The sequence below is a fragment of the Rutilus rutilus genome, assembly GCF_951802725.1.
Source record: "Rutilus rutilus genome assembly, chromosome: 4".
NCBI lineage: Eukaryota > Metazoa > Chordata > Actinopteri > Cypriniformes > Leuciscidae > Rutilus > Rutilus rutilus.
The window spans coordinates 30,209-52,500 of NC_140212.1; the positions used below are offsets into that span (position 1 = coordinate 30,209).

At 42.1% G+C, this 22,292-nt stretch overlaps 1 protein-coding gene across 1 annotated transcript in view; it reads right to left on the reverse strand.

The window, feature by feature from the left end:
* The window catches only part of LOC311289664 (uncharacterized protein), a 30,644-nt gene extending 10,542 nt beyond the window's left edge, over positions 1-20,102 (reverse strand). Inside the window, exons 1-7 of the mRNA XM_084407871.1 lie at positions 19,561-20,102; positions 17,904-18,074; positions 14,482-15,110; positions 3,232-3,369; positions 2,899-3,041; positions 952-1,119; positions 726-834 (exon numbers count right to left, since the gene is read on the reverse strand). Coding sequence (XP_084263997.1) covers positions 726-834; positions 952-1,119; positions 2,899-3,041; positions 3,232-3,369; positions 14,482-15,110; positions 17,904-18,074; positions 19,561-20,089 — 1,887 coding nt within the window. The 5' untranslated portion in view covers positions 20,090-20,102. The remainder of the gene's footprint in view (positions 1-725; positions 835-951; positions 1,120-2,898; positions 3,042-3,231; positions 3,370-14,481; positions 15,111-17,903; positions 18,075-19,560) is intronic.
* Positions 20,103-22,292: the final 2,190 nt, after the last annotated feature.

Below are 22,292 nucleotides of genomic sequence, written 5' to 3' on the forward strand. Positions count from 1 at the left end.
CACTACAAATAGGAAAAAGAGGCTACAATTTGCACGAGCTCAGCAAAATTGGACAGTTGAAGACTGGAAAAATGTTGCCTGGTCTGATGAGTCTCGATTTCTGTTGAGACATTCAGATGGTAGAGTCAGAATTTGGCGTAAACAGAATGAGAACATGGATCCATCATGCCTTGTTACCACTGTGCAGGCTGGTGGTGGTGGTGTAATGGTGTGGGGGATGTTTTCTTGGCACACTTTAGGTCCCTTAGTGCCAATTGGGTATCGTTTAAATGCCACAGCCTACCTGAGCATTGTTTCTGACCATGTCCATCCCTTTATGACCACCATGTACCCATCCTCTGATGGCTATTTCCAGCAGGATAATGCACCATGTCACAAAGCTCGAATCATTTCAAATTGGTTTCTTGAACATGACAATGAGTTCACTGTACTAAAATGGCCCCCACAGTCACCAGATCTCAACCCAATAGAGCATCTTTGGGATGTGGTGGAATGGGAGCTTCGTGCCCTGGATGTGCATCCCACAAATCTCCATCAACTGCAAGATGCTATCCTATCAATATGGGCCAACATTTCTAAAGAATGCTTTCAGCACCTTGTTGAATCAATGCCACGTAGAATTAAGGCAGTTCTGAAGGCGAAAGGGGGTCAAACACAGTATTAGTATGGTGTTCCTAATAATCCTTTAGGTGAGTGTATATACCCAGCACAGGAAGTGACCTCACCTGAGACAGGGGTGGCTCGTACAGGTCCAGTTGCAGCCGCTGAACCACATCAGGGAAATCAGCCGCGTGGAAACAGATCACGTCTTTGGTGATGCGTGGAGGCTCAGCACTGCAACAACACACACACACACACACACACATCACTGAGATCAGCAGCTCGCGATACACATCACACCGGTCAGGTGTTTCATAACCCTTCCAGAAGAGTGTGTGTGTGTGTGCTCACCCTTCCCCGCAGCGCACAGCTTTCAGCACCCCCACAGCTGCAGTGGTCTGGCGCTCGAACCCTTGGCCGATGTGATCAGCATGAGCTCGGGTTCGGTCCTCAAACAGCATCTCTCGCGGCTCACTGGCTCGAGGAAGATACTGCAGATTCTTTATTTCATTGGTTGACCTGTAAAAAATGATTAATTATGATTGTTTTCAGCATCATTACATAACAAATGACACAAAAACACACACAGTCATTGATCCTGGAGAATCACTGACACTCAGGTTTACACGTGTGTGTGTGTGAGTGTGTGTCTGTCTGAGTCTGTGTGAGTGTGTGTGTCTGTCTGAGTGTGTATCTGTGTGTGTGTGCATGTCTGTGAGTGTGTCTGTCTGAGTGTGTATCTGTGTGAGTGCGAGTGTCTGTGTGAGTGACTGTGTCTGTGCGTGTGTCTGTGAGTGTGTGTGTGAGTGTGTGTGTCTGTGAGTGTGTGTCTGTGTGAGTGACTGTGAGAGTGTGTGTGTCTGTCTGTCTGTCTGTGCGAGTGTCTGTGAGAGTGTGTGTGTGTGAGAGTGAGTGTCTGTCTTAGGGCTGTCGCGATAACCGCAATATTGCAGTACCGCGCTACTGACAAGCCAACCGCAGAGGAATTCAAGTAACCGCAACAACCGCGATATTCGCTTGTTTTCTTTTTTCATAAGGCTATACCCTTCTTGTTTTGAACTTCGTGCATGTGTATTGAATGTTAAATAAGTTAATAATGATAATAAGACGTGGTGATCATAGTTTTATCATGGTGATTTGCACTTAAGCCTAAACAGACAGTGAATGAGAGAGATCGACTGAGCGCGTGCGATTACCTGCGTCTGTCTTTGAGGTCAAGTCATATAAGTTCCGTGAAAAGGTTGCCGTGTCCGAGGAAAGTTAAATATTTGTCCTGTCATCCTTTTAACGTTTAAAATAAAGGGTATTTAATTTACCATGAATGGCATCAGCGACAGGCCGACAGCGCTGGTCAGCATCCAAAGCGCGAGGAACTCACGGTCGCGGGAAACAAAACTCAGTGAGTCACGCATTGAATCAATGCCATTTGTCTCTATGAAGCTTCAGCGTTACCCATGCGACGCATTGCTGGTCAGCTGAGCCTTGAAAAGTGGAGCTCAAAGTTAAAAATAATTAATCTTTTAATGAATCAATCAGCGTTTTTGAACGTGTTGTTGAATGAATGGTTTAATGACTCACTCAAAGACAGTCCGTTGCCGTAACAACTGCGCGCTGAGTGACAGGCTTTCAATGTGCAGAGACCCTGTTTAGTTTCGGTTTATTGGTTACTGAAAATGTACTCGTTTTTGTGCATGCTGACCACATCGTGACACTTATTTATATAGTAACAAATAAATATAAATAAATCAAAATAAATTAATAAATGCGGTAAAACCGCATATCGCACTATTGAGCCACTCAAAATTACCGCAAGGGAAAATCCTTCACCGCGACAGCCCTAGTCTGTCTGTGTGTGTGTGCGCGAGTGTGTGTGTGTGTGAGTGAGTGTCTGTCTGTGCGAGTGTCTGTGAGAGAGTGAGTGTGTGTGTGTGTGTGTGTGTGTGTGTGTGTGTGTGTGTGTGTGAGTGAGTGTCTGTCTGTCTGTCTGTGCGTGTGTGCAAGTGTCTGTGAGTGTGTGTGAGTGAGTGAGTGAGTGTCTGTGCGTGTGTGAGTGTGTGTGTGTGTGTGTGTGTCTGTCTGTCTGTGCGTGTGTGCAAGTGTCTGTGAGTGTGTGAGTGTGCGAGTCTGTGTATGTGTGTGTGTTTGATGTTGATCTGACTGAACTGTTGCTGCTCTGTGTTCATGATGAAGATGTTGATGAAGTTCTGAAATGATATCAGAAAGGTTCTGATGTGTGTGTGTGAAACTGCAATTCGATACAGAAACACACACACACACACAGGAGTGAAGCTTTGTTACCGTTTCCGTTTGAAGGGAGACTTGGGCATGTCCGTGACGGGGATCATCTGCTCTCCGGGCCGAACCCACATGATGGGGCCATCGTCACTGTCAGTCGGGCTCTTCAGCTTGAGACTGGAGAACGTCCCCCACGGCAGCGTCCGCTACACAAACACACACACACACACACACACACACAGATCAACACGCTAACCCTAACCCAGACTGGAGAACGTCCCCCACGGCGCTACACACACAGAAATTCAACCTCACAAAACACTGATCAATACGCTTCTGTCAAAGGAAAAGTGTGTGTGTGTGTGTGTGTGAGAGAGAGAGAGAGAGGAAACACACCTGCAGGAAAGGCGAGTCCTCCAGCATGCTGAGGAACTCTGGGAAATAATCTCCCACCTCCTCGTCCACGGCTCCCACCAGACTGATCTGCCTCATGGCTCCGGCTCGATATGTGCCGTGGGAGTAACTCCTCCTCACCTGAACACACACACCACATAACACTCTCATCGGTCATGGTTTCTAAGTTATTTGTACAAGTTCATAAAAATATCCAAAGCACCATTAAGTATAATTGAGCAAAAGAAACTCAGCAGCTGTGAACACACAGCAGAATTACAATTGATATGAAATGTTTTGACATAATTATTGTGTTGAAGCACTGAAGAGCTGCGTAAGGTCATGTGACCAGGGGAATGTGAAGTGAGCAGTGCATTATGGGATTGATGACATCAGTCCAGGCATGTCCAGGCTGCTAATGCCTACAGGACTGACTCATCTGTGCTTGAACAAACACTGCTCTCTCTCTCTCTCTCTCTCTCTGTGTGTGTGTGTGTGTGTGTGTGTACAACCGTTTTATGGAGGTCACGTTTCTATTAATGCTACAAACGGAGGAGGAGCAGATGCTGTTTCTAATGAGATGATCCCAAACATCGGATCTCATGGGTAGTCTGTGTGTGTGTGTTGTGTCTGTGATATCACATCTATTGATGACACTCAGTGTTTCAGGTGAAGCGTGACACAAACAATCTAACACAATAGCTGTTATGGGCATTATTCAGCTAGTATAGTATAGTATAGTATAGCATTATGGCATACTGCACAAAAAACGCTGGATGGAAACATAAACATGCATAAATTCTAAATATGAGCATGAAAAAAGTATGCGCTCAATCGAGTCGGATAAACTTTTGATCCGATAAGAAAATATGCGCATTAAAGGTAGGGGTGACCCCGAATAGTCGAAGATTCGATGCTTCGATGGGAGGAGCCTGATTCGACTACCGATCTCACGGTCGAATCTTCGCAGAGGTGTTATGAAAGGAGGATCATGCCACTTTGGCTATATGAGGGCGCTCAATGTCTGATTTCACATAGACCTACCGGTTTTCTGTCAATACGTTAATATTCAGCCTATTATGATAATGCTGTATATAAAAATGTGCAAAGAAAGAAGCTTTTAATAAATATTTTTTAACGTGCGTGAATAAATCTAAACACCCCGTGACAGATTTAAGTTTCACTTTCGATCCGTGACCGACAGAGGAGCGCCTTGGCAGCAAGGATTTAAATCTTTAACAATGTCTGGGATAAGAAAATCTAAAGTGTGGATGTACATCATCAGAAAGGATATTCTCCAAGGCTGGATTTAGCATCAGGAAAACCATGATCGCACTTCTGCCGGTCAACGTTAACAAGTTGGTTTTCCACAGGACATTCTAAAATGCTTAACGTGAAAAAAGCTTTTAAAACGCTTAAAAGGCACTTTAACGTGGCTTAGGCTAATGTATGTACACAGTAGGCTACACACTTTATTAAGAAACCATACTATGTGCAGATAAGCAGATGAACCCAGAATATGAACGCAATGCGTTCCTCCTATAGTAAAGCGTTTTCATTAGGGGTGTAACGATACACAAAACTGATGGTTCGGTACGTCCCACGGTTTTGACGTCTCGGTTCGGTTCGGTTCGGTTCATTTAGGTGGAGTGGGGGGTTTAGAAAGCTAAAATTGCTTTTTTTTGTTAAACAGTGCTTTAATTAACAAATTGTGTCCTTGTCTTTAAATTAATTCAATTACAAGTAAATGTTTCTCAAGGATAAAAAAAATGATCTGCTAATGCTGTAAACTATATAGGAGCCCATACTTTACATTACTATAACATTAAAGCTTAACAACAGAGCCTAGACTTTTAGCCTAAATTCAGTTGCTATTTATTTTTAGATATAATAATAATCAACACTCAAGTAACAAATTGTATGAAAACATGTAAACTGCACATAAGGCAGTTTTTACATTAACATTTTTACTCTAATTTATTATTGAAATACTGTATAATCATTTACACAGTTGCTGTCATTTTCATGACAGATATTTTAAACATACATTAAATAATCAAGATGTCATTAACAGGTTAAGTAAAATATAATATATAGGCTAACATAGTGCATTTATTTAGTGAAAGAGTTCATTTCCTTAGCAAACCAACAAGCTGTGGACACTGAATGACTTGCCTGAGGTAAATAAAGCTATGTGAAAAACTAAGCGTTTTATTGACGTATTTCCGCTGTTGAAACACTGACTGAGCGATTACACGAGTTATGATGCCTTTCAGTAAGTATACTGTATTTTTCAACATACCTTCAGGTGTCCATTCATGTTTATTCTGTAACTGAGGAAGAGAATCGCGTTTACTCGCGCTCCGCGCTGCCGCTTTAAATGAGGAGCTAGTACGGTGATCTGTCACGCCACATCAAAGAGCGCCAAAACGACATTTAATGTTTGAATTTCGTGATCAAATAGACAGAATTTGAAAGATTACACCTTGCTTATTATCGAATGTAACAAAACACTGAGCTTATTGCGATTAAATGTGGTTAATGGTGGTTAGGCAACGCTGTATTCGTTGTGTACACATAAGACATGAGGTCCAATGAGCCGGGACAGCAGGGGGCGGGGCGGGCGCGTTCGGTACGCCATGAGAGTATCGCGATTCGTATCGTGGGTGGTGTATCGCGGTTTTTCGGTTCGGTTCGAATATCGTTACACCCCTAGTTTTCATATTTTAATTTAACTATTTATTTTAGGAGATTAAGTCGTTAAACGTTTTTCACGTTAAGTGTTTTAGAATGTATTTTATCCGCGCGCACAAAAGACTCAAACGGACACAGAAAGAGTGAAAGACTGGATTTGTTCTCTCGATCACGTAACGTTAGGGTACAAGTGATTTCAAAACTTTTCAGCCGGTTCTAATTTGATTTTTGGATGCTGTGAATATTTTTAGCTAAAAGACTGCCACTCCAGTTTAGCATTTATTGTTGTTTCTGCAGTTAAATAGACAAAGTTGAAAAATCTGGCTACTATCGTTATTTTAATCATTTCTTTATTTTAATTTTATTTATTGATCTGTCAGGGTTATCTAATCTAACTATTTGTGGCTTGTGTTTTGAATATATGTTCCCCTGCACTTTAGGCATTTTTCACACATTTTCTCCTCATCTTGTGACTTGATTCTGATTTATTTCGTTTTGTATTTTTATTTATTAGAAAGGTATATTCTGTTCTAATTTAATTTAGTAAATGAAATTTTTTTTTTTTTTTTTTTGGTGCATCGATGTTGTGCTGTACTTAGAGCCTGCTCGCACAGGTAATTTAGCCGATTTAATTTGATTTGCATGTGAAATATAAATCCTGTCTGCAGTATGGCCTTTCTGGAGTTATTTATGTTATTTCTTAGTTTTATTGATCCAAAATGTTTTTATACATTTTCTTCTATATCTTTGTGTGATTTTCTGTACATCGCGGCTTTGAATTGTTAAAGCCCCGCCCCCAGCCCCACCCCCATACACATGATTCGACTATAGGCAAGACTTGACGATTCTGATTCGACTATGAAAATCCATAGTCGGGGACAGCCCTAATTAAAGGTGGTATCAGTGATTTCAGGCCCAAAAATATTTTTATCACATTCATCTAATCTTTCCTAACGATCCGCTAGCTGCCCGCCCCATAAGCATGCCGTCAAAAAACCGCGTCTCTGTAGGCAGCCTAGGCTCTGAGATCTGCACACAAAAACAAATGGTTTATCCAAACACTCAAAACCAAAACAAATAGTGTTCCAACCAATCACCGACAGGGGAAGGGTGTTGTGAGGTTTTGAGCCAGCTTCTTCTTCAGCTCTGACTTCGCGTGCAGCTGTGCACGAGCACAAAACCTCACATCACTGATACCACCTTTAACTACAATAGAAACACATTTACAGAATAAATTCCTCAATGTGCTTCAAAAAAGACGGACCGATCTCGCTACACCTGACAGAGTTACGCTACACCTGACAGTTATGCTACACCTGACCGATCTCGCTTCACCTGACAGAGTTACGCTACACCTGACAGTTATGCTACACCTGACCGATCTCGCTACACCTGACAGACAGTTACGCTACACCTGACCGATCTCGCTACACCTGACAAACACGCTACACCTGACAGAGTTACGCTACACCTGACAGTTATGCTACACCTGACCGATCTCGCTACACCTGACCGACAGTTACGCTACACCTGAGCGATCTCGCTACACCTGACAAACACGCTACACCTGACAGTTACGCTACACCTGACCGATCTCGCTACACCTGACAAACACGCTACACCTGACAGAGTTACGCTACACCTGACAGTTATGCTACACCTGACCGATCTCGCTACACCTGACCGACAGTTACGCTACACCTGAGCGATCTCGCTACACCTGACAAACACGCTACACCTGACAGTTACGCTACACCTGACCGATCTCGCTACACCTGACAAACACGCTACACCTGACAGACAGTTACGCTACACCTGACCGATCTCGCTACACCTGACAGACAGTTACACTACACCTGACAGTTACGGTACACCTGAGCGATCTCGCTACACCTGACAAACACGCTACACCTGACAGACAGTTACGCTACACCTGACCGATCTCGCTACACCTGACAGACAGTTACACTACACCTGACAGTTACGGTACACCTGAGCGATCTCGCTACACCTGACAAACATGCTACACCTGACAGTTACGCTACACCTGACAGACAGTTACGCTACACCTGAGCAATCTCGCTACACCTGACAAACACGCTACACCAGAGCGATCTTGCTACACCTGACAGAGTTACGCTACACCTGACCGATCTCGCTACACCTGACAAAGTTACGATACACCTGAGCGATCTCGCTACACCTCACAGTTACGCTACACCTGACAGACAGTTACGCTACACCTGACAGACAGTTACGCTACACCTGACAGACAGTTACGCTACACCTGACAGTTAGTTACGCTACACCTGACAGTTAGTTACGCTACACCTGACAGAGTTACGCTACACCTGACAGAGTTACGCTACACCTGACAGAGTTACGCTACACCTGACAGACAGCTACGCTACACCTGAGCGATCTTGCTACACCTGACAAACACGCTACACCTGACAGACAGTTACACTACACCAGAGCGATCTTGCTACACCTGACAAACACGCTACACCTGACAGAGTTACGCTACACCTGACTGATCTCGCTACACCTGACAAACACGCTACACCTGACAGAGTTACGCTACACCTGAGCGATCTCGCTACACCTCACAGTTACGCTACACCTGACAGACAGTTACGCTACACCTGACAGACAGTTACGCTACACCTGACAGACAGTTACGCTACACCTGACAGACAGTTACGCTACACCTGACAGACAGTTACGTTACACCTGACAGAGTTACGCTACACCTGACAGACAGTTACGCTACACCTGAGCGATCTTGCTACACCTGACAAACACGCTACACCTGACAGACAGTTACGCTACACCTGAGCGATCTCGCTACACCTGACAAACACGCTACACCTGACAGAGTTACGCTACACCTGACCGATCTCGCTACACCTGACAAACACACTACACCTGACAGACAGTTACGCTACACCTGACAGACAGTTACGCTACACCTGAGCGATCTCGCTACACCTGACAAACACGCTACACCAGAGCGATCTTGCTACACCTGACAAACACGCTACACCTGACAGAGTTACGCTACACCTGACCGATCTCGCTACACCTGACAAACACACTACACCTGACAGACAGTTACGCTACACCTGACAGACAGTTACGCTACACCTGAGCGATCTCGCTACACCTGACAGTTACGCTACACCTGAGCGATCTCGCTACACCTGACAGACAGTTACGCTACACCTGAGCGATCTCGCTACACCTGACAAACACGCTACACCTGACAGTTACGTTACACCTGACAGACAGTTACGCTACACCTGAGCGATCTCGCTACACCTGACAGACAGTTACGCTACACCTGACAGACAGTTACGCTACACCTGAGCGATCTCGCTACACCTGACAGACAGTTACGCTACACCTGACAGACAGTTACGCTACACCTGAGCGATCTCGCTACACCTGACAGACAGTTACGCTACACCTGACACAGTTACGCTACACATGACCTAGTTACGCTACACCTGACCTAGTTACGCTACACCTGACCTATCTCGCTACACCTGACAGACAGTTACGCTACACCTGACAAACACGCTACACCTGACCTATCTCGCTACACCTGACAGACAGTTACGCTACACCTGAGCAATCTCGCTACACCTGAGCTATCTCGCTACACCTGACTAGGGATGGCCCGATACCGATACTGGCATCGGGATCGGGCCGATACTGTCCTCATATACTCGTACTCATAAAAATGTGCCGATACCACGTACATTTTGTGAAACGAAACTGGCCGCCGCGAGTGCTTTGTCGAGGTGAACTGAGGCATAGACGAACGAGCTGGTCGAGCACATCCCTTTAAACAGACATCAGTGGAAAGTTTGTTCAGTCGGATGTCAATGGCAAAGAAAATAAAACGAGGCATGTAGCTTATTATTAACGTTAACTGACGAGAGAGAGAGAGGGGAGAGAGAGCGAGCGAGCGCACTTCTGTTGAATGCTCTTGATTGCTGATCGTTTACTCAGCACATGTTATTTGGATGAAAACTAAATCGTATATAAGTAAAGTAAAACATGAACTGTTACCTGATTTAAGTATAACGAGTGGTTCCCTACATTATTACAGGACGTGTGCAGGTCAAGAAGTTTCATGAACGCAAACATCCAAAGCAGCGTCTCAGCGCGCGAATAGCCTACTGAATTAAATTGTCTTTCACATCTTGCGCTTGTACGGACGAATTCACACAAAATTAAGTAAAACCGCCCATCTTGGTGAGTATCCTATAGTAAACAAAGTCGGTTATATCTCAAATGAACGTAGCATGTTCAAATGCGGTCCGTGCGTTCGGTCTTAAAGGGGCAGCAGTTTGATAAATCTGCTTCTGTGTTTTAATGTTAATCAAACAAAGGACAAATAAATACTCACTGCTCTGGACTAAATAGGCTACCCTTTTCAACTTTACAAAAATATCCATCTATATATCATTTATACAGTAATGAATATGCTTTTTCACATTTGATTACTTTATTCAAATTTCTGTACCTGTTAGATCTACCTGAAAAACTCTAAAAACACTGTTTATTTCATTTGTAGCCCTTCTTTGTTCTATTGTATTTATTTGTCCTATTTGTAATTCGATAGTTTGTTCTTATTTTGTTTCTGACTGCTTGGTTTAAATTCACATTAATTAGGCTGGTAGGTTTTGTTGTAGTATCAAAATTGGATTATATAATTGATATTTCACTGGTTTTGAACCGCTGACCCGATCCTCAGCCCTGAGCCCTGCTGGAGCTGCTCTATGTGCTGTGGCTATTAAATGAAAGATAAAATATGATAGAGCAATAGAATGATCAGTGACAGTAACAGAAGCTCATACAATGCATTTTAGCAGGCTTAATTAAGCATGAAAATAACTGAAAGAAATATATATTTGATGAACAAATTAAGCCAACTAATATGATTTATATTCTTTTGGTTTATCTACTAATACATTTAAAAATTACAAATGCAGTGAAAATTCAGGTATCGGTTACGGTATCGGTATCGGCGAGTACCAAAAATCAAAGTATCGGTATCGGACTCGTTCTGCAAAAAGTGGTATCGGGACATCCCTACACCTGACAGACAGTTAGGCTACACCTGAGCGATCTCGCTACACCTGACAGTTACGCTACACCTGACAGACAGTTACGCTACACCTGACAGACAGTTAAGTTACGCTACACCTGACAGACAGTTATTCTGAAGAAGAGTCTTCCAGACCAATATATAGACAGATATAGATATAACAGGCCCCATTCACACCAATGCACACATTTATTCTGTGTTTTCTCAATCATATAAGCTCTTTTTGGATGTAATACGCAGCAAGCTTGACATGGCTGTCTCTAATGTACATATAAGTGCTATTGCAACGAGGAGCTGAGATTAAAAATTAGACTCCAATCAGAATCGATTCAGAATCATTAAAGAAAGAATCGTGATGCATCAGAGTTTTTGTATGGCATTTCCACATCACAATCATCTGGAGCCTCGTAAGTGTTGTCAAAAGTACCGACTTCAGTACCAAGTCGATACTGTAATTTTAAAAGTGTGAATCTTTGAGCGCTGTTGAGCAGAATCGTAAACACCTCTGATTGGCCGTTGTGTTCACACGCTCATCAAAATATGTCTGTGATTGGATACAATGATCTGCGCTTCAAAAACATGTTGTAAATATACATTAGGGCTGCACGATTTGGGGAAAATGTCATATTGCGATAATAGAGGTCAATATTGCGATTGCGATATAATAAACAAATGGTTTCATGAGTCAACTTGCTTGGTTCTCAAGGAAAATAAATGCACACACAGATTGGTGATAATCTGCCTAAAGAAAAAAGTTCTTTAGTCAAGAGCAGTGAGTGTTTTTCTCTGTTCCCTTTGTTCTTTGATTAACTTTAGCGACAGATATAGCCTAATTAGTGGCTACTGTGTACTGTCCCTTTAAGACCAGCTGCTGCTGCTGTCAGAGACGCGGATCTCAGCCTCATTCTCTGACGAGTCACAACTCTTCACCTTCATCATAAGACTAGTCTTATGTTATGAAGATACTCGACAAAAAGACATTTTGGCATAATTGTGTGTTCAAACTCGAAAAGCTCGAAAGAGAACTGTATTCTGGCATGTTGTTTTGTGCGCACACATGGTATTAGCGCAAGTCTTTCAGTGTGTCACAGTCAGCACGTTCATTTTGGCATACATGTGTGTTCGTTCTACCGCGAAAGAGAACTTGATACTGGCGCGCGTCTATCTGTGGGTCGTGTGTGTGTGTGTGTGTGTGTGTGTGTGTGTGTGTCAGGAGGACATTCACTGACAGCGCGTTCTTTTTTGTCTTATCGCGCATGAATGGTTTAAAAGCATTTGCATGAATAAGAGCGGGATCATGTAACACTAGCCAAAGGATGCCAACAATTAACAGATGCTGCGTTAATAGCGCTAATGTTTAAAAAAAAAAAAAAAAAAAAAACCGCAGCATTTTGCGTCATATAATCGCGTAGGCTTGACATTGCAATACGATTAATCGTGCAGCACTAATATACATCAATGAGGCTCTTCAGCGAGCGTTTGCACAGACACACACGGGAGCGTCTGAAGTCCTGCTTTCAAAACACTTTCAAACACTTCCGTGCGCTGATCATTGTAGCCAATCACAGACATATCTGATGAGTGCGTGAACCCAACAGCCAATCAGGCGTTTATGATTCTGTTCATTTTCCCGAAGTCGGTACTTTTGTCAACACTAGAGCCTCGGGTATAAAACCCTGTGTAGATTACATCCTGACAGAGCATGTAAGCACACATCAATTCCAGTTTTTATTGAATCAGACCCTGTGCAAAGTAGGGATGCACGATATTGCATTTTGGCCGATATTCGATATGCCGATATTTTCAAACTAATTTTGTCCGATACCGATATATATATACACATTTTCCCCCTGATATATTTACACTTTAATTTTACTGAAGAGAAAACCAAGTCTCTCTCCTGTACTACCTTTACAGTATTACACTCATGTGTTGTAGATAAGGCAATACACAAGACAAACAAAACAACATTTGATTCTATCATAAATGTATAATTTTACAAATGTAGACAGACATTCACCCCTGAAAAATAGGCAAATTATTTCACTTGGAGAAAAAATGATATTTTTTATTTTTAAGTTCAGACTTCAAACTTCAGTCCTTAGGAGTAAAATAAATGCAAAAAAAAAAAAAAGTACATCTTCTACTTGAACAGGTCTACCAAATGCTCCCCTGTTTCCGGTGCTGATGCAGTGGCGACCCGTTCATGTAACCTGTAAGGGTGGCGCTGCCAATAAAGCAACTAAAAGCAGTCACAACGAACCGCAAAAGTAATGATTATGAATATGTCAAATATAGCAAGGAGACATTTTACTTGTTTATTAATAAACAAGTGTTTTCTGTGTCGACTGCAAAGATGAAGTTGACGATGACTCGCGATCTTCGCAGTAGTGAACGCACCAGAGAGAAATGCACATTTCGGATTACATAGTTTTCTTTCGTTTTGAATTGTTCTGTTTAAAAATATGATTTCAAGCGTTCTGTAGATAATAGATATATTTCTCAGGTCTGTGAGGCGAGTAGGCTATGCTGAGTTTCGTTTCATTTATGAGACTAGCTCCAGTTCACGCGCCGGCGTCTCCGTGTCGTGATATCTATTATCTATTATCTGCTTTACTTATTATTTATTAAATCCAGGCAATTGGTTGATGAAACATTGATTAAAATTAAGATACAATTAATACAAAACGAAATTCACTTAGAAAGGCTTTGTGCTTCTGTTTGAGGTCTCTATGGAAGTTTTAAAGCAGTCTCTTTTAGTGCCGCTTTCAGAGCGCTCACGTCCGTAACCGAGAAATGTCACTGTTTTTCCTCATAAATGCGAACACGAAAAATAAAATAAAATGAATATTTTATGCTCTGTGGAGAGCATAGTAGCTTGAAGAGTTTACATTAGTAAGCTACAGGACATCGTCTTTCAAAACATGACCTGCACCAAAGAGAAAAAAGTGACTGCGTCATTGTACCCAGCACTTCTGAAAATGCACTTGCGAATGCATCTCTGTCCCCAGCACATCTCAAACCAAACTGACCCCATGCTCGAAATGCCTCCACATGTTAAGTTGCTGGCCGTCATGCACGGTCGTCACGTGCACATAGGAAACACCCCACCCTATCGGCAAGGCTCAACGGCAGAAATGATCATATCGGCCGATGCCGATGATGGTCATTTAAAGCTTTTATCGGCCGATACCGATGTTGTGCCAATATCATCGTGCATCCCTAGTGCAAAGTGCATATATAATTACCAATAGCAGAAGCTTTAGCATGTGATGTTTTTTTATCATTAATGTGTGCATGGGAAACAGCATATGCCCTTTATCCATGAGGTCCCTGATCTGTCAGAGAGGTATGATGTTTTATTCTCCTGTATCGAATCTCTGCTCCAGCTAAACCTACAAACACCCACCAGTGCAACACAACCCGTCACATCTACTAACCTGAGTGTGAAAGTTTGCCATAGTCGTCGTCTCGATGTCCTTCTTCCCCAGGATTTCCATTTTGACGGGCGAGTTGGGGAACTTGCAGGAGAAGTACTCGAGGAAGTCTGGGAGATACGAGGCGGCCCCGTGGATCACGCCCATCACGTAGTTGGCAGAGCCGTCCTGGTCCTCGCTAAACGACAGGGTGACGAACTCCTGCGCGAACCTCTGCATCTGCACGGGCGTCAGGACCGAGAGCTCCTTGCTGTAGGCGTGCAGAACCAGGGCTCCTCCGTTGGGCTGGTTCTCCACATGGACCAGACAGCCGAACTCCAGCCGGTCCAGCCCGGGCAGTGTAGCGGGTTTATCCGGGCCGTCGGTGGCGCTCAGACTCTGAGTGCAGATGTTCTTCAGGCTCGGTGTGCTTCTGGTCTCCGGTGTCGGGCTACAGGAGCTCACAGAGACGCTCTGCTGGACCGGAGCCGGAGGCTGGAACTCGGACTCAGAACTAACCGTCTGGCTGGACTTGCTGTACATCTTGGGCCGCTTTCGCTTTTCACCTTCTTTATGTTTCTTTTTCTTTTTCTTCTTGACCTTTTTCATCAGCAAGTCCTCAGCGGAGTTTATCTTCGGCTTCTCTCCGTCACCTACAGCACAGGAGAAAGGTGATTAACTTCACAAACATCCTCAGAACAAAAGAAAAAATTATTTCACCCCCAACAAATAGCAGAGCTGATAAGGACAGGAGCAGAGAGTGATGCATCAAAACACTCGTTCACAGTTCACGGTCAGTTAACCCTTTTAAACCGGCTGTGTCGTCACCGACACACACCAGCAAGCTGCATTCATTTTACCGTAACTCTTCAAACGTTTGCTCTATCAAAGCCATTCAAATTGCCCCTGACAGTAGACAACAATATACGGCTTATTACGGTAATTTTATGCTTTCCGTCAACAAATGACAGCAGCTTTCTGGCAGAGCGTAAAGTAAGGATTTGAACAGAGAGATATGAAGCGCAGCAGGTTAGAGTGTTTTGGATTGCATAAAATAATAAAAGAAACGAACAAATACATGGCGAAAGAAGTGTTAGACAGCAGGAGAGGGGATTGGGATGATTTTTAATGAAACTTGGGAGGCGGATAGCCGTTACTCTTTCACGTATCTTAGCATGTGGTGTGCGCGTGCCTATGTATGCATGCATTTGAGTGTGTGCGCGTGTGTATGTGTGCATGCATTTGAGTGTGTGCGCGTGTGCATGGAAAAAAAGACTTGTATGTATTATAGGTCATTGTTCAAATTTAAAGTTCGTGATTTTTCTGTTTTTTCGAAATAAAAATCAGTAAACTTGTTCTCTTTTTTTATTTTTGTCTATTTAAATTCTATTTACAAACTCTATTTTCAATTGGACCTTATTCTAAAGTGTTACCCATTTGTTCTTTAATTCTTTTGCACTTTAATCTGTTTGAAACCTTTTCACTTTATAAAAAAAAATTGTGTATTGCTTTATTGTATTTGTGTGTTCCGAGTTCTTTTTGTAATGAGAAAAAAAAAAGTTATTAAACCTGTTATAATATGACAACACTTTTTTTGCAACTTATTTCAATAACGTGATAAAAGCTTCAGCAATTATCGCAACATGAAAACTTGATAGCGTCCAATGCCTAACAGTAATACAAACGTCAAAAATATTAGAGTTTAACAGCTGACAGAAATGAAAGGCACAGGTGAGAGTTGATGTGACAAACTGTACACTGCCAAAGTCTGATCCATCAAACTCACAGAAGTCCGACAAACAGCAGGAACTGCAGCCGATGATGATGTTAGTCCATCTCCTCCATATGGCCAACTATTAACCTCATTTCAATGTCATGATTACAGCAAATAATTAGTTAAAACATTAAGTTCATATCTTCTAACTTGAGCTTTTAACAACACTCACCGCTGTGCTGTAACGAAGTTTCAGTCCTTAGACTATGACGGTGCAAGTTATAGACAAGCATTTTTCTAATTTAGTATAAATTAGTTCTAGTTTTAATCTATTACTCTAGTGGTCTTGACTGCATTTGTGCCACACATATAGACCTTATGTAGCTCCGCCCCTTTTCAGCGCTGCGCTCATTGTCTTTTGACTTCCGGTCTGTATTTTCACAGCGTTTTGCGTGTTTATTAATGAACGGCTCGTTTTAAAATCTTCCCGGTCGATTTACATTTGTTAAGTCATCTGCTTTAAACATTACAGTCCTCATGATAACTTTCGTTAACTTTACATTAAGTAAATCCACTTAAAAAGCTAATTACTCCTGGACAGAAATGCCATATAAATATACAGAGCGACCGCAAAACGGAAGTTAAAAGACAATTTTCCAAAGATGGCGGCGCCCTTGTTTCTCTGGTGCATAAGGTCTATACATATACATATACATATGTATGTATGTTTTGAAAGAATATTTCTGACTGCTTGAAAAACAACAATGAAATCAAGATTATGGTTCCACATGTCACTCACAGTCAATTCAATCTCACAAGTGGATCTCATATGCTAAACAATAATAACCAAATAATGTTATTTAGAATATCATTATTACTGATGATAACAATAACCAACTTCAGTAGTGAATATGCATCTTTACACACTGTCATAAAAACGAGACCAGTAAAGAGACTGAGGTATAGATCACACTAATGACTCGTGGTTCAGTGAGTCATCTATGAACTCTGAACGATTCACTGACCGAGTCCGATGTCAAATTGTTGTTACACCTTTTATTCACATTTGCGCACATTTTAATAATAATGATATTTTTGTGACACCTGAATGTTTCAGAATACCATTTCTTAAATAAGAAATAAAGTACGGGAGGTCTGATTATCGACTATCACGTCGCTAATCTAAAACGGTTGATCTCGATTAGGCCGAGCTCAATCACACCAGGGCTCAGGAACGGCTAAACGACTTTTGCCAAAATATGACATTGCCATCTCTTTGAAAACACCAGATATGACCATCCAGGCATAAAAGGACAAAGAAAGCAGAACCTGCAGCCAATAGAAAAGGTTCACACTTGGTTCTTTCTTTCAGGGATCAAACGGAACAGAATAAAAAACGCTGGTCCTTTTTTTAATCATCATAATGTGTCTTCGTCGAAATTATATTCACTCTTCACTTTTGTTGTAATAACTTTTTTACAACAAAATGAAACATCACTGAACTGAAGCTGGACTGTGACGCTGTTTTCTTCTGGAAACAAACTTTGTTGCATTCATTTCCTGTTATCTCTGTAAAGCTGCTTTGAAAGAATCTGTGTTGTTAAAAGCGCTTCATAAATAAATGTGACTTTACTGTGTTGTTTTTAGGAACCCCAAAACCTGCAGCCCAGGTCAAAGGTGAAAGGTCACACACACAGCTGACAGACGTTCAGGTGTGTGTTTGATGGCTCACCTTTCTGCAGGATCTTCACCTCTCCATTCTCTCTCTTCATCTCCGTCATCAGCTTATGTTTTCTCTTCTCCTTCATCTCTCTCTCCTGCTCTTTCTCTCTGTCCTTCTCTCTCTCTCTCTTCTTCTCACGGTCTCTGTCTTTAGGTTTCTCCTTGTCTTTAATGGTGTGTTCTGTAGGAGAAAGACACACACCAGAGGGTTAAAGCATTCACTGATGTCGAAGGTTTGTCCCGTTCCTGAATCCGGCTCAGAGACACAGAGTTCATGAATGTGCCTTCAGTGAGACGTCTTCACCAGCCAAACACACCATTCCTCAACAGATTATCAGTCTTCTCCACTATACTTTTATATACCTGGATAAATTGTCTTAAAAATCAGGTATGAACATTCCTTCAATTTCTTTATGCACAAGATAATTTCTTATTTTTGTCTTTTGATTCTTCTGGTCAGTTTTAACCAGGTCACAATCTTGAGGATAAATTTCAGGGTCAAATAATGTTGCCATAAAGACAAACTGCACAAATGTGGGGAAAAACACTAAAGCACAAAAAATGAGACAGAGAAAGTTCAGTGTTCATTCTGTCATATTTTTCTTAACCTCATTTCGCTCCAAACCTGTATGACTTTCTTCTGCGCAACACTAAAGACATTTTGAAGAACATTTCAACTTTTTGTGTCAATACAGTGAAAGTAAATGTTATCTCATTGACTGATGAAAAAAAAAAGAGTCACGCAGGTTTGGAGCGACATGAGAGCGATGATCTCGGACCATGTGTTTCATTGAAGAAATACAGCTTCTTCTGAGAAGCTTTACAGTGCATTTACTGCCTTTGTCAATAACATAAAACTGAACTTTAATGAGTTAGTGTGAGTAACTGGTTCTCAGCTCTATCCAGGACAGACTGAACGTGTCTGTCCATCACACAGATGGGTTATAGCTTTATTAATGTGTGTAACAGGCCTGACACAAACACACAACTGCAGTAGACATGCATGTATGAGTGAAGTAGAACATTATATTTATTAAAGTAACAGGACATCACTGTCACAAACACTGTTTCGGACCAACTTCACTGCAGGTTCAGCAGGAGCTTCACTGTAATCATGTTTCCCAGGCTGAATACAGCGTTAATAACACGTCCGAGGTGGTAATGACATTTCAGCAATAAACCAGTAGATATTAGAATCATGATCGTTCGTTTTGGTGTCTGAATAGATATTTCAAGAATGACAGCAGTTTACTGTGTTTATTACCACAGCTAACGTTATATTCTAATGTTCTATAGATTGAGTTGATATTTGGATATTAACACGTTTCCGATTATGTTCGGTGAGGTCCGTGAGAGTGAGTGATTCTCTCAGATATGATTAACACAGCAGATATTATAACGCTATTATGGACTAATATGCTCGTTCTGCGGTGGGTCACATTGCAGCTGCACGCGCTCCGTCACCGCTCGGGTCGCGCGCCGATGCTAAGCTAACTAGCGCTGTCGGATGTGTTCGACACACAAATAAACACACACGCGCTCACAGAGGCACAATAAACACATCATAAACACACACACATACACACACACTCGCACAGATCACATCTAGCGAACCAACGGCCCGTTATCAGCGTCAAATAGCGCCCGAGTGAAGCGGCTGTCGATACCTTTCTGCGACAACTTCAGCTCTCCGTTTTCCTTCTTCATACTGAGGTGATTTTCAGCCACCAGTTTGTGTTTCTTCCTCTCTTTTTCTCTCTCTTTGCCTTTCTCTTTCTCTCGGTCTCTGTCTTTCTCTGTTTTGGTTTTCTTGTTTTTCGGTTTGCTGCTGTAATTCTGCTGCTCCGTGCCTCCGTTCATCTTCTTGGCTTTAAATATTTTCTCCTCTTGTCGGATTTTTTTGGCCGGTGGAGGATGATGATGGTGCTCCCGGTTCTGGGACGCTGGTTTCGGTTCAGTGGGTTTGTTGAGCTGAATGAACTCCGCCATCTTTTCTCTATTTACTCTCTCTCGAGCTGCTGCTGTTTGTGTAAGAGGCACGGGAGGGGCGTGGCCTGCTGTTGATTGACAGGAAGAACGTACTTGTGTGGGGCGTGGCCTGGCGTTGATTGACAGCGAGAGCAGCTTTTTAAAGCGGGTGGACAGGAGAGGTGACGTCAGCAGCTTAGTCACTGTATTCATTTGAATAAGATCCATGAACCCATTTACTATTATATATTATACTAACATTCAAACGCTTTCATGGTGAAAACAGTTTCAAACTTACATCATATATCTGTGGTTTCAAATATCATTTACAAATTTATTCAAAATTCCACTCAAAATGTTTATTTAAAAATGCACACATGCTGTTTCCAATGAGCAAGTGTGAAGTTTAGATTTGTTTGAGATGAGCAAGTTCTGCGTAAAACCAGTCACTATTGATCACTGCGATGTCACACGGATTCTGTTACAGTACTCTCGCGAGAGCTAGTAGTTTCAGACCCAAGCGTGGGCTTTTTTTATTTGCAACATTAGAGCTGTGTGTATCGCTGAATAACACTGACTGCACTTAACGAACTGGAAAAAGCTCCAGTGGTGTTGAAATCTGGCATAGAAAGTAGCTGGTATAAATCTTAATTTAACAAATAATAATCAATTAAAAAGTATCTAACATCGGTGAACGCCATCTACTGCTGAGATGGAGGGAATAAGATCGGCACAATCCTCTCAGTGCATTATGGGTATTATTGAGCTTTTGAATGTAGGGCTGCACAAAATTGGGGGAAAAAGTTACTTTTTTAGAATAATCATTTTATGCTAATATTCTTCATGAATATAGAGTTTGACTAACAAATGCATGTTCTGTACACAAGTGTTTTATAAATATTTTTTATTTAGTTATATACTTTATAATAAAAAGAAAAAAAACTGCAAAGGCAGAACCAACTGCGTCACATAATGAAGTCTGAATTCGAACAAAATACAGATTTAGTTCGACTTCAGACTTCACTGTGTGACGCAGTTGGTGCCGACCGGCGAAACTAAATCTGTAGCCGATGCTCAAAACTAAATCTGTAGCCGATACGCCAAACTAAATCTGTAGCTGACGCGCAACACTAAATCTGTAGCCGAAAATCAAAACTAAATCTGTAGCCGATACGCCAAACTAAATCTGTAGCTGACGCGCAACACTAAATCTGTAGCCGACGCTCAACACTAAATCTGTAGCCGACGCTCAACACTAAATCTGTAGCCGACGCGACAAACTAAATCTGTAGCCGATGCGCAACACTAAATCTGTAGCCGACGCGCAACACTAAATCTGTAGCCGATGCTCAAAGCTAAATCTGTAGCCGACGCGCAACACTAAATCTGTAGCCGATGCTCAACACTAAATCTGTAGCCGATGCGCAACACTAAATCTGTAGCCGATGCGCAACACTAAATCTGTAGCCGATGCTCAAAGCTAAATCTGTAGCCGACGCGCAACACTAAATCTGTAGCCGAAAATCAAAACTAAATCTGTAGCCGATGCGCAACACTAAATCTGTAGCCGATGCTCAAAGCTAAATCTGTAGCCGACGCGCAACACTAAATCTGTAGCCGAAAATCAAAACTAAATCTGTAGCCGACGCGCAACACTAAATCTGTAGCCGAAAATCAAAACTAAATCTGTAGCCGATGCGCAACACTAAATCTGTAGCCGATGCTCAAAGCTAAATCTGTAGCCGACGCGCAACACTAAATCTGTAGCCGAAAATCAAAACTAAATCTGTAGCCGATGCTCAAAGCTAAATCTGTAGCCGACGCACAACACTAAATCTGTAGCCGATACGCCAAACTAAATCTGTAGCCGACGCTCAACACTAAATCTGTAGCCGACGCTCAACACTAAATCTGTAGCCGACGCGCAACACTAAATCTGTAGCCGATGCTCAAAGCTAAATCTGTAGCCGATGCTCAAAGCTAAATCTGTAGCCGATGCTCAACACTAAATCTGTAGCCGACGCGCAACACTAAATCTGTAGCCGACGCTCAAAACTAAATCTGTAGCCGATGCTCAAAGCTAAATCTGTAGCCGATGCTCAAAGCTAAATCTGTAGCCGACGCGCAACACTAAATCTGTAGCCGATGCTCAAAACTAAATCTGTAGCCGATGCGCAACACTAAATCTGTAGCCGATGCGCAACACTAAATCTGTAGCCTATGCGCACCGCGCATCCGGTCAGTGCAGCACCAGTGAAGATGAACACACCTGTTATCAACACAACAAAATTATACAATGCAATTATACAATATATCAACCATATCAACACCAATGCTAAAAACAGGGCATATCTACAACTTCATAAATAAAAACTATATACAAATTATGCATAATAAATTAGTTAAAGAACGGATTTAAATTTTTATTTCC